General features: G+C 39.7%; 1 protein-coding gene across 3 annotated transcripts in view; it reads left to right on the top strand.

Annotated features, from left to right (window-relative positions):
• The window catches only part of DENND1B (DENN domain containing 1B), a 158,262-nt gene that overhangs the window by 45,822 nt on the left and 98,861 nt on the right, over positions 1 to 13,579 (top strand). For all 3 annotated transcript variants that reach the window (XM_065656071.1, XM_065656070.1, XM_065656072.1), the window contains one exon: positions 13,133 to 13,182. In XM_065656071.1, the coding sequence (XP_065512143.1) occupies positions 13,133 to 13,182 (50 nt within the window). The remainder of the gene's footprint in view (positions 1 to 13,132; positions 13,183 to 13,579) is intronic.

Below are 13,579 nucleotides of genomic sequence, written 5' to 3'. Positions count from 1 at the left end.
AGGGCCAGATGAATGGAATTGCTTGTTAGATATGTTTTCATTTTGAGTCGAATAAATTATGTGCATTTTAATAGACTGTATGCATATGTTAGCTATTTTTTTCATCATACAGCTGTGATATTGGGGGACTACATTTTGTAGAAATGTTCTCTCTGTTTGCTCAAATAAGTACAGTATTAATATTTGACTGTCCTTCAGATATTCTGTATCAGCTTATTGAAAAGAACTGTTAGTGATTTGGCTTGTTCCTGTGGCCTTCAGTGATGTGCCAAACCAAAGAAGAAAAAATTAACTGATGGCTGAAGCAGTGATGACAATCATTTGGAACGTCTTCCAGAAAGACTGCCAAACTGTCATGTGTGATGTCGCCGTTGATTGACCTCAGCTGCCCTCAGAATATTCTAGTCTAATGGCACCCAATTCCGTATTCCGTGCTACCTTATACTTTCTCATCTATTTGCTTAGTACCTTCCGTTCTGTTTAGTCTTTGATACGTTGCCTCTGTTTCATTTCCAGCATTGCTTTTGTGTCTCAAGCTTGCCGCTGCTCTTTGAGGAATATCCGAACTAGCTCAGCCTCTTGTTGAGTTTGGTACTGGATGTAATATTCTTGAACCCTGTGTTTGGTTCTTGGCTCTTGCTCTGCCTTTCTTGATGGTACCTTTCTGCAGAACTGGGAGAGCATTTGAGGCACATTAGTTCACTGTTACTGGTACAGGTATTTGAACTGTCACTTTGAATAATTCGTTTATGTTTTGTTAAATAAAATTACTTTCTTTTAAATATCACTTATGTTAGGAAATGGTCTGGGGTCAAATGTCATAATCCAAATATGATGAAATCAAGGAACCAGGGCATTCCAGTGCCAGAGAATGAGACTTGCTGGGACCGAGATAGGACCTGCAGCGGCAGAGGTTTTGCCGGCAGCAAGAGCAAGGCAGGGGCGGTGAGTGGGATACAGCTGGAGGGGCCAGACTGCACGGTTTGGGATCTTGGACGAGGAGTAAGTGAAGGTGAAGCAGCTCTAGGCAGTTAATCAGGAAGGGAAATACATTCATCCATCAGAATATAATTATTTCTGGTACTCGTTACGTCTGTGTGAGTTTTCAAGGCACTGAGGACTACTTAGCTGGTAGACTATTTGCTCCTTCCCTAAGCAGAGGTGTCAAGATTCTGGTTTTTGTGTGAGTCAATGTCTGTCTGCAATCGTTAATAAAAGTACAGTCAGTTACGAAGGATACACACGTGAGAAATAACCTGTCTCTGAAGTTACAGTGCCTGCTTATCTCTGGCCTTTGTCCTTCACTAGGTACTAATGGCCTCTATGAGGTAAAACTTACTGGGCCAGCACAGCCCTAGTGCATCAGCTCTTGAATTTTAGACTCAAGTCAGGAAGAGGGAAGACCCCTTTCAGTGTGTAGTGATATCCTGCTGTAGGAACAGGATTTTTGTTCATTTTCAGTTACGCGTCATAAATACTTGAGTTAGATTTGCAGCTGTCTTTCCTGAGCTCGAGCAGGTTCGTTCTGGATCGAAGTGAAGCGGCCGAAGCTGTTCCTGCCCGCAGCGCTTGTGCTGCCTGCTCTGCCGAGGGGACCTGCCTCCCTCTCAGCTGCTCACAGTTGGCTTGTGCTGTTTCAGAGGCCTAAGCTAAGCTGATTGACTTTCTGCTGAAGTGACTGACGGGTGCTCACGTGCAGAAACACCGACGTGAAATTGCTGTGGCGTAATCTCCAGCAATGATGCAATAGCAGGGAGCCAGAAGGCCTGGAGGGGTTCAGCCATAGGCAAAATGAATGCACATTTTGTATTTCCTTGAGAAATAGTACATCTAATTTTATGTACATTGCTTTTTATTCTTTTATGATGGTCATCTGTGCGCATCTGGTAACATAAGGGATATATGAGCGCTTTAAAATTATGCTTGTTTGGTTCTTCCCTGCCCCTCTTCGTTCTTGGAGTTTTATCTCCCCTTTTTCAACACCATTGATAATATCTGAATTTATTACTAAAAAACTATTACTGCAAGTAATTCTTGTTGAGGTATGTTATGGTAAGGCTTAGAATTTGACCTGTGCTGCCTTTAAAACAAGAAATAAGTGTTTCTTTTATTAAAAAATCACAAATAATCATAATTATGAAACTATAAACCTAGCAGGTACCTTAGAAGCGGATTTCCTTTCTCAGTTCCTTTTCTTTGGGCTATAGATTCTTCTGGCTCAAGAAGCTCAGCCCGTACACATAGTGGGTTTCACTACCCTTTACGCCGTGACAGGGTTCCCGATTTCCTCAGACACATCCGTGCGAGCCAGCGCGCTGCCCCGTGCATTTAGAGGTGGATGGGCCCTAGTCAAGGGTTTGGCTTTTGAACTATCTCACCCTTATTTATCTGTATAAGTCACTCTGCTACAGATATTTTCTCTTGGCTCGGCACCCAAGTTGTTCGTTAACTTATGTGATGCTTCATTTATTAACTACTTTTAAGTTTCTGAGTTGCCAGCAAAATCAGGATCTCATCATAGCATATGCTGTACAGTCATCTTATGAAAAAATCAGTGGAAAGCTCTGATTCTGGAAGAGCATCGCTTGACTTTTTATAAGACATAGTTTCTCTCCCCAGCCTGAGCAGACCAATTTTTGTGCATAAGTGATCTGCAGATTTTGTGCCAACCTTTCTGTGCACATCAGTACTGGATATTTACTGAGCAAGACCAATTGTTCAGTAGAAGCTTTCTGGGCAAGGAATGACATCCTACTGTTTACAGGCACTCTCCGTTTCAGGACTTGCCTTTTAGGTAGCTAGTACAGTACTTCTTTCTTATGATTTAGTTTACAAAAAAGGACAATTTTATATGTTGTGCTCAGGCTGTAGTTCCCAATTTGACTGTTGTAGTCATAATGTTTGTTTGCTTCTGCTGCTGCAATATGCCCAGGTGAAAGCAAAATGGTTAGAAGACTGAGGGAGCCAGAAATTGTGAAGTGCTATTTCAAACAAGGTGGAATCTTTGGTGTAGTGGTGTGTGTGTGTTTTTTTTTTTTTTTCTTTTATTTTGCCTGTCAGCCTGCAAAACTTTGTTTTACAGAAAAATCCAGAGTTTTTACTGATGACACTAAGAGGAGATTTGAAAGGCTCCAGTAGCTGTCAAAAATGTTTGCTGGTTGTACCTCCAAAAGTCTGGCAACCTCTGATCACCTGTACGGAAAAGACAATGTGGTGTCATGTGTAGATAAAACCATTAACTAACTTATCAAGTATATCCATTTAGTTGTTTTCTCCTTTCTACCTCAAAAATTATCTTCTCCTTTTCTTGCTTCTGACCTTTCATTCTGGTTTCCTGGTTTCTGCGTGTTGTGGGTCTTCTGCCTTGGCTACTTCCATCAAAATTGAAGTTGCTTTTTTTTGTTTGTTTTTTTATAATTAGTACTATGTGTAGTTTGAAGGCTCCCGTGAAATGCTAGAATTTATGGAGGAAAAAGATGTTGGAATATTTGGAATATATTTGGAACAAAATATACTTGGAGTTCAGTCTGAAATGTATCAATTGTCATCAAGAGCAGAGTCTATGATGCTTGAAATTTTATGACTTTTTTCAGTATATTTCATTTTTATGGAAATGCAGCTATTTATTATTAGAAGTATACTTTATATTTTAGAAGTATACTTTATATTTTTTTGCTTTAAAAAGTTTCCTTCCCTAATGATTGAGAAGAATATTCAGGCTAGATATGAGGGATTCAGGCTAGACGTGAGGAAGAATTGTTTTACAATGGGAGTGGTGAGGGCCTGGTCCAGGTTGGCCAGAGAGGTGGTGGATGAACCATCCCTGGAGACATCCCAGGCCAGGCTGGATGGGGCTCTGAGCAAGCTGAGCTGGTGAAGATGTCCCTGCTCATGGCAGGGGTGGCACTGGATAATCTTTGAAGGTCCTTTCCAACTCAAACCATTCTATGATTCTGTGAAGAACTTGCAGACAGAAGCCTTTTGAGCTGAGTATCAACTATGCTCTTCTCATGATATTCCTTGATACTGTTTTGCAGACATTTGAGACTGCAAACTGCATTTAAAAGCAAATATTGAATAGGCAGAGCTGGGCATGTTCCAAATAGTCTCTTTTCTGTCCTGTGCTATCAGAGTATTCCAATGTGGAATGAAAATCTTAACAGGTAAAACCAATAAGAACCAATTTTAATATGTGCTTTATTTTATGGTGGTTATTTTTTCACAACCGGAGAAGCAGCATCTGAACAGGCTGTGCAGGAAGTTCTCAGTGTCACTGCCAAAGATGCATTGTCACTGGTGTTGTAAGCAGTGGGAAATCTTAAGAAGTCTTGACTGAAACAAATATTTCTGCCCTCTTAGCTATGCAGGATGACACAGGGGTTTTAATGTGTCCTTCAAAGGCTTACATATTTGGATTTTGAAAGTGCTGTCTACCTTACCTCTAGTTTAAGGCAATTTCTCTGAGTTTCCAGATAATGTTAGAGATGCTGTCATTGAAAGTGTATATTAATAAAAAGTCGCTTTTCCCCTACTGCATGATGATAGAAAACTATGTGTTATACTCTAGTGTGGTGTTTGTTTTTTTTTTTTCTACAAAATGCAAGAACTTTCTTAAAGATCATAAATATTCTACTATCTTAAAAGTTAAATATTGCCCACATAGTAGTCTCAAGAGTGGAGACGGAAGAGCATATTTCCTGTTTTTCCCAGCACACTGATATTGCCTGGGGAATAATGGTCTCCCTGACAGAGGTCAGGGAAGTCGGGGAAGCTGTTCATTGGTGCAGGGGATGCAAATATTGTATGTTTGCTAGACCTATATGAGGAAGTATTATTTCTCTTATTTTTATTTGCCTTACCAGTCATGGGGGTGGATGGTAAGATTTCAATCTACATTTATTCTAATGGGAACTTCCCTTGGGAAGAAGAGCATTGTCACTTTTTATGTTTTTATTATGAATTCCAGGAAAGTTCGGGGGTTTTTAAGCAGGTAAATTAACTTGTACTGAACTTCACGTGGTGTTAACTATTCAGCTATTTCTAACTGAGCTTGTTATTTTAAAGTGAACTTTGGGTGCTTGTATGCTATGCTGGACACAAATCTGGCTGAAATATGCTTGATTTTTAACTGGTTACATGATGTGATTCAGGAACAATTAGACAAATAGAGAGTCCAACATTTCATAACTTGGTAAAAATCTCTGATTTTTTAAAAAACTTATTCTGTGGTTGTTTAGGAAAACTTGTTCTTCAGTCTTGCAGGACAGCGAGATTAACAATGCCTTATAAAGTACTTGGGGCTAGTTAATACGTTTGTTCTTTTACCCTTGTAAGGTGCTTTTGAAAGATGCTTTAAAAGCAGTGAAGTCTGGGGCACCAGCCATAGTCTCCTGTACAGCGCAGGAGCATACTGTATTTATTTTTGTCTGTATTTCGTGTACTGTTAGTTCTAAGTGATGTCGCAACGACCATCTGTAAGTTCAGCGGCTGTCACAGTCCTGCTGCCTCGTCAGTGTCCGTGATGTACCTGCGCTGCCGTTGCTCTGCAGAGCACGGAGCAGCCAGACCGAGCTACCAACCATCTCCAGCCGCCTGCCTGGCCAGGCCGGGAGGGGAACCAGCCTTCTCATCCTTCCCTCCTCCCCTGAGGCCTGTAACTGGGAGGTGGCCAACTGGAGAAGAGACAGGGAGCAGGAAGAAACGAACTCTGATCGCAATTCTGGAAGTGATCTCCCCCTCGTTTGCAGGTATTCAACCCCACATTTGTTTTTAGACAACAAATAGTGCTCTGAATAAACTTTAGAAAGATGAAAACATGACACTTTTGAGAGAGCAAGCCTTCTTCTCAAAGGCTAGCTGTTTAAACGTTACAAGCAACCTGATTCTTCTGAATGTCAGTCACAGGGTGTAGAGGCTCACCAGTTTGTGCGTGAGCCAACTAAATGAGGATCAAAAATTGTTCTCAGCAGTGGAATAGAATTTGTGTTCAGTGGGTCAAGACAGGTAACGATTGTAGGAATGTGTACACAGCTCATCTTAGTGGAGTTTTCGTATTTCTTGAATCCATTACTGACAGCTTCTGCTACGTGGTCCGGAATCACCTTCTCCTTTAGATGTTTGTCAGGGATGTATGAACTCTGAGGTGTCAGCGGTATCCACACAGAATTAGGTATCAGAAAACACAGCACTATCCACAACTTACTCTGTGAGCTGGAAAGAGCTGATCTGTTTTGAGGGAGCTGTGATTGCACAAATTTTATTTTTTATCTTCTGGGAATAGAAATATTGCAAGAGGTAGAGCTTAGAGGGCACATCTATGGGTCTGTGTTTTGCTGCCCACACAGCACTGAAACTCCTGTGTCACACAGTTGTGTTGCCCCCAACTTCTCATGTCATGGCTGCAGTCACCCTGTGGTGTTATGGAGCAGATGAAATGGTGCTCCGTGCATGTGACTTTTATGAGACTACCCCATAAATATGACTAGAAGGCCCATTGGTAATTACTATTAAATATTAATATTTCTCTGAAACAATTTCAGAGCGTTCTTCGTAGTTTGCCTTTAGAACTAGAGGAAGATTTGAAATATCCGAAGGCAAAAGTGCAGAAAGTCAACTACTGGTTGTGTTTCTTTGCAGTATACGAAGTGGGACTCATTGCTGAGTTTGGAAAACTTTCTTGTTTCAAGTGATTCGTAAAGGTTGGAGAAGAGTGTTGCTTGTGTTGCAGAGAGATTGTTAGGGTCGCGTAGTTGTACACTTCTGCTTTCCAGTCTCCACAGGTAGCACTGAGCTCCTGAAAATTCTAAATGATATGTACACTGTATTTAACAAATGTGGTAATGATAATTAAAATATTTAAAACTGGAGATTTCTGACTTTTAAAAAGAAGTTTTTAAAAACAGTAAATAAGCCGTGTAATTTACTGGTTAATTCTTGCAAAAATGAATTTCTGTAACCTTAAGGTACATATTTATTTACTTCTTCAAAGAGCTTTGCATCTCCAACCTAAACCATTTGCTTTCAATCACTGTATTCTTTTTTGCTATATGTGTTCAGAAAGCAGCTGATAATTTTATTTATTTATTTATTTATTTATTTATTTATTTATTACCCTACAGAACTGGAGGTAATCACTGAATGATGCACTTGGGAGAGAGGAACATAGAGGCTAAAAATAGTTATGGAGGCCTGATAATGACTTCCGTACTTTAGACCTTTGGATTTCCGTGAATGTAATCTAAGATTAAATTTTTTTTTTTAATTATTCAAACCATTTGGGCATTTATTGTAGCTACAATTTTCTGATGAGATTTTTAGCAGAGGTAAGAGCTAAGTCTTTGAAATACAACTGCAGCTGCTGACTCCGCATGGGTCCCTGCTGTGGGTGTGCGCGGCTTCAGAGGAAGGAAAAGGAAGTCAGCGGCGAGGCCAGAGCTCGCCTTTTCATCTGATGCTGCCACATAAAACAGCCGAATTTCACCTTCGTTGAGCCATAACGACGAAGGGCTCAACACTGCAAGATGCTAAGCAGCCTGGCTTTGATTTAATAACGGACCTAAGTCTGTGCTTAACTTTAAGCATTTAAATATACCCACTGAAGTCACTGGTTTGAGTCAGAAATACATGTCATGACAGTCTTAAATCTCAAACAGACGGCTTATTTGTGCGTTTGGACTGGCACAGGGTGATGAAAAGTATGGTAAGGAATGGTGAAATAGAGTCCCCGTCGAGGAAAGATGAGAGTGCGAGTTGGGTTAAGAGTGAAGAAGAGGGGACATTGGGGCTGGAGCTGGAGATCTGAGTAGGGAAAACTGGTAAGAAGAACCAAAAGAAGCCTGCCATCAGGGGTTTCAAGAAAAGACCTTTAAAGAGAGATTAGTGGGGAGAGGAAGTTCTAGCAAGGAAAAAAAAAAGTTTTGAAGGACAAATACAAGCAATAATAAAATAGAATAGCAAGTAGCTTTTGTCAGATGAGTGAACAAAACCAAAGACTTTATTAAAGTAGATACGACAAAGATAAAAACCTGACAAAAAAGAGAATTTCCTCTTTCAGTGAAAAGGAGCAGGGGAAAAGGACCTCACAAAAATAAGCTGGAGAAATAAGAGAAAGACAAAAGCTAGAAAAATATTGTTACTGGGAAAGAAAACAGCTGAAGAAGTAAAAATAACGGGGAAGAAGCGCAAAAGCATTTTGTAGCTAGGTGGATGACCGCATATTTTATGCTTCTGTAATTGATATTTCTTGGGCTGATTTCTGCCTCAAAACAGAATACAGAGATGAGGATAGCTAGCTAGCTGTTTGAGTGCTAGTGTATATGAGTGGTTTTGGTAACCTGGTCTGGATTATGTAATTAAATAATTCAAATTATCTTGGTTACTATCTATTAGGCCATTTCTTTGCTGGGTATCCTGGTGTGTCTCTGGAATGGACACGGTGTGACCGTGTCTCAGTGCGAGGCTGTTCCCTTTCTCTCCAGAGATGCTATTTCAATAGGTAGAGTGGACCTGAGGGAGAACCCACCTGCTTCCTTGAGGAACAGTCTTATGCTGCAGATAAACACAGAAATAGTTGGAAGGTAATGGGAGTCTCTTTTAAAAAAACAGCGTCTAAACTGGCATTTATGAAGTGGTTTAGAATGATGGATACCTTAAAATATTCCTATCAGGGAAGATTTTCAGTCCTTTCACAGTGATGCACTTGGAAAAAATCAGATTCTATTCCCTCTTAAATACGAACTGCACAATATGTTATAATAATAAAAAATGCTGGGGTGAATAGTTTGCGTATCCTTCTAACCTTGGAAATTAATCAGGTTAAGCTTCAATACTTAAGTATTTCATTAGTATAATAATGAGCGATGAACTTAATTTCTGTTGATTCCTCAAATCATCAGGCCTCATCTACACAGAAAAAGGTAACCAGTTGAAATGCATAAGTTAAAGTGAAAAAACCCACTTATACCTCTGTAGTGATACATTAATAAGCTGATTGTGTGATATGCATGAAATCTGGTGCAGGTTTCCCCATAGAAGCAGCTCCTGTAGCTTCTTCCAGCTGTAGTGAGATCCTGTTGTGTCTCGTTCAGGTGAAAAAAGAACTGAATATCCTCCCAAATCACTGTGCTCTACCATGTATACGACTTTGTATGTTTACAGATTCGCCTCTGAGTTCTCTGTTTTCATTTCTGAATAGCGGATTAACAGTCAGAACCTCATATGTACTTGCTTTTCTAAACCAATACAGTTTGTACGAATTGGTGTGATACTGTCACTCTGCTTTGTTGGATAAAAATATGAAAAGTGAAGTGTATTGGAATTCTAACTTCATTAATTTAAGAGAGATCTGTCAATTAGCTTAGTGGGGTCAGACTGCCTGCTTGTTTCCGGCAGGCTCCGAGTGTGCAAAGTGACGCTGAGCTCGGTGTTGGTGCTCTGAGCTTCCCCTCGGAAGGTGAATCTGTTCTTGGTGGGTGACTCTAGACTGCAAATAAAATAATTGTTTGCAGTTCTCATTACTGACTTCTGAACAGCCATGAAGGTTTTGTGCGCTTCTATCCATTGACTGTGATATTTAAAAAAAAAAAAAAAAAAAAATCTTACTTTTTCTAGTCAATAAGGAATATGGTGTCTATCTTGAATCTAACCAAAGTGACTAACCAGTAATTTCACTTAAGGGCAAGATTATGAGTTATCAGGAGCTTTTCTGCAGAAAACTGGCTTGTGCAAGTTCGTAAGCGTCTTCTACCAGATTTTGCATTGCTTTATAAAATGATGACACACAGAATTAGCTGTATGGGTATCAAAATAAGCAAGGAACGCTAAATAATTCTTACTTTTTAGGCTACTGTACTATCATCTCAATGCAGAGCCAGTGAGTATGACCAGGCTAGGCTGGAGGTGTGTAGTGCATTTGCTGAAAGCAAATTAATAAAACCACTGGACCACGAGCCTGCCAGAGTGCAAGTTTCTGCTGCTGGGCTATGGGCATAAAGGAAAGATTTTCTTAAATACCGTTTCCATTTTTGTTTAAGCTTTGTGAGAGGGAAGCAGCATGCTGTAGTTCATATGATAGTCATTTTATGATATTCCTCTTCCTCTTGGAGCTTGCATAAGGAATGAGATAGTTATCCTTTCACTTAGCAATGAAACTCAATTGTGTATGCAACTGTATGTTTATTTGGTGTTTGTAAGCAAATAATATTTTACTCATGGTTTTGTTGTTGGTTTTGCTTTTTTACATTGTGCTCTTCCACCTGTATAGAATTTCTTTTCTTTCTGAAACAGTGACCATTTTTGAAAGCACTAATACTGAGGAGGAAATAATTACAGAACGTGTCAATAAAGGATAATTTGCTTTCTGAAGACTTGTACAACCTTTTGTCTTCAGAAATAAACACACATTGTTAGGAATCTTTGAAAATAAAAGACAATAAATACGTTATTCTTTTTTGTGAGGATGTGTATTTTGACTGAAGAGGAAGTCCTGGCTGAGTTTTATTGGATCCTTGAAAATGATGACCCATTAGGAGCCAGAGCTCAAATTTGATTCAATAGAGAGGTTACTGAAAGTATCAGCTGTGGTTGTACATGAATAGTGACTGTGTATGTGAATGTGGATATAATGTCATTTGCATTTTAAATTTGTCTAGGAGCATGTTGGGGGCACCTTGTTTTCTTCCATTTAAAAAATCTGAATAGCACCTGTAATTAAGGGCGAGCGCTAAGCCCTGGATGCTAGGTAGGACTTCCATCTATTGATCTGTGTAAACCCGGCTTATGCTGTCAGGGGAGAAGCAGTCAACTGCTGAGCTGCTTTGTCACTGACATAAGCTGAGAGGGGATTTTTTTTTTTTTTTTTTTTGTCTATACTGTTTATACACCAGTCTATAGACCTGCTGGCTGGTTGAATTTTAAAGAGTGCGGAGGTTTAAAGACTTGTCCCCCGAGGGATGCTCCTGCCAGTTGGGAGGCGAGCGGAGGCTGCTCTGCAGAAGTTGTGCTGGCCGGGGGGGACGGAGCAGAGCGGGGGCAAACCCTGTCCTGCAGCTTCCCTGGAAAACGCTGCAAAACAGCCCCATAATTTTCAGGTTATTTAGTCAAAATATTGAGCTAATACCTTTGGTGTTTTTGTTTTTGTTTTCTTTTTCTTGCGTGATAATTTATTCTGAGAGAATACAATGGGGAACATAAATGAATACATTTCCATACCCAGTTCTGAGTCAGTGCTAAGCTCACCAGGCAGCAATTAAAATCCTCAGTAGTAAGGAGAAAATGACTTCCTATAGTGTGAGAATAGGTGCAGATTTGGAAAGAGAATTTAAATAGAGTATAAAATGCTATTTGTTTGGAATGGGAAAAGCAAGCTTTATGAGCCTGAAGTGAGAGACTATTTGGAAATGTTTAGGAAATTTCTAAGTTAAAAGTTTTCATTACCCTGTTCTGCTTGCTTTCTTTTGTTAGAGTTTATTGTTACTACTACAAGAATTTACCTGTCTTGTTTGTATTTTGCCTCTGACTCTTCTGCAGTGGCTGCTCATGACAGTTGGGATGGTGCTTAAGCAGTTTCTTTTGGAGAATATTATATGTACTGCTATTGTTCGTAATTAAGTTAATCACTTTTCCAAAACACAACATGTGGCTTTCATACCCTTCTTTATCTGTGCTGACAAAGTAAATGTTCCAGAGATTTCTTGAACTCTTATATGACTCAGAAATTCTAGAAAAATCGACTGTTCCATTTTGCGCGATGATTTACTGGACCACATCATATTCCTTTAAAATGTTGCAACTAACATATGCGTGTTGTATTCAGAAGCATGTTTCTCTTGAACTAGTTGTTCCTTGCTGAGGAACTGGCATGACTACTTCATGTTTTACACCATCCACGGAGCCAGGCAAACGTTTGAAGTAAATAGTCATTGCAGTGTGTAGGAATTTAAATACATAATTTCCCCTAATGGGAGTTGACTGTTCACCATGCAGTAAACAGAGGGTTCAGGCTGGAGAGTGCTAACATCTTACATCAAGTTCTTAAACCCCCACGTGCTGCTCTGGAAATTTGCTATCAGCATGCATTTTTCTGAGAACAGGCACCTTGTGTGCTAAGCGGTGGCTGCAGCGGGGTACCTGGCTCTTTGTTGCTCTGCTGCAGAAAGGGAGTTGTGCAGCTTTGCTGACCAACTGCGCTGGGGTCAATTGTCTCTCCTTAGCTGGAGCGTTTCACGGAGGGCTCGTTTTCCCAGTTGGGAGAAAGGAAGTAAAACCTGTTTTTCTGGGATCTTGTAAGGTCATTGTTTAGTACTTGCTGCTAACTGATCTGGTAGTTCACTTTTTTGTTTTTTTAAAAAAAAAAGAAAATGTTGACTAGTTTGGGAGCATTTTTATTTTTTAATTAACACATTTTATTTGCCACTAAACAGCTTCTTAAATAAAATTCTGCAAGAAAGAGTGACGTTATCCTTTTGTATTACGGTACAAATGTAGATCTGGTGGATTTCACCCCCCTGCTTCCCTCTACTAATAGCGAGGCTTACTCGTGAAACCCAAAGGGTTAATCATATAAATTTCTCCTTTGGACCAGCAGACGATTTCCATCACTTTCAGCATTTGACTATGGAACATGTATAGAGTTGTTATACCTCTCTGCAATTCATTCTGCTGCCAACTTCATTCCCTTTTCTCTGCCTGCATTTTAATTGAAACAACATTTGTATTTTTGAGCCAGGATCTGTCAGAAGTCCCTGTGGCTAGTCTGTGGTACAAGTAGCAGCAGACGTGGCTTACCCATATGGTGTGGTGCTTCTTGTAAAATCCATATGGCCTTGTTGAAGGGAATCCCAGCGGGGATGTGAAGGGTGTTAATACCCTTCAGGCCAGGCCTTTCCCTCCTGGGGCTTCTATGGCATTGTCTTTGCAATCTGCCATAGCACAAACTTAATTCCTTTTTAATAATCAATTATTTCAGTCCAGGAACGTGTGCTGTATGTTTTGCAATCATATATTCCTTGAATTTTTTATTTGTTATGATTATTTTTGGATCTTTTTTAAAAGCAAGCTGTAGGGTGGTTGCTATCAAATACAAATAAAAGCCTTTTCAAAATGCTAACTCTATTTCTTTCACTTCCATTTACAGGAAGTGCTGAACAGCGTTCCAAAGTTCTGCTTTCCTTTTGACGTTGAAAGGTATGTGGTACAGTTATCGTTTGTTTAAAAATTTTTCTTACAAAATGATATTCAGCATAATTGCGAGGAAATATTTAAAGGAAAACATGGTGTACCCTCTAAACTTGCACCTGCAGATGAGAAGAACACGTCCTTTGTGTTCAGTTAAGAATGAAATCACTAGTAGGATATTATCACAGCAAAATGCAAACTTACACAATTTTAGGGACATCTCTTTCAAGATAGAGCTACATTCTGGCTCCTGGTTTTGTCCATTGTATTTGTAAACACCATTGATGTCAATATAAGGATATAACTTAGTTTCCTTCGAACAGCAAGCATCATAAAAACTGGTATGATGCACCAGGATGTAAAACCTCACCGCGCAGTACTGAAAACATGTTGTCTGAGTTCAAAG

Source organism: Caloenas nicobarica, chromosome Z (genome assembly GCF_036013445.1).
Source record: "Caloenas nicobarica isolate bCalNic1 chromosome Z, bCalNic1.hap1, whole genome shotgun sequence".
Classification (NCBI taxonomy): domain Eukaryota; kingdom Metazoa; phylum Chordata; class Aves; order Columbiformes; family Columbidae; genus Caloenas; species Caloenas nicobarica.
Note: the sequence above shows the minus strand (reverse complement) of the source record. Positions and strands in the feature narration are given on the sequence as shown.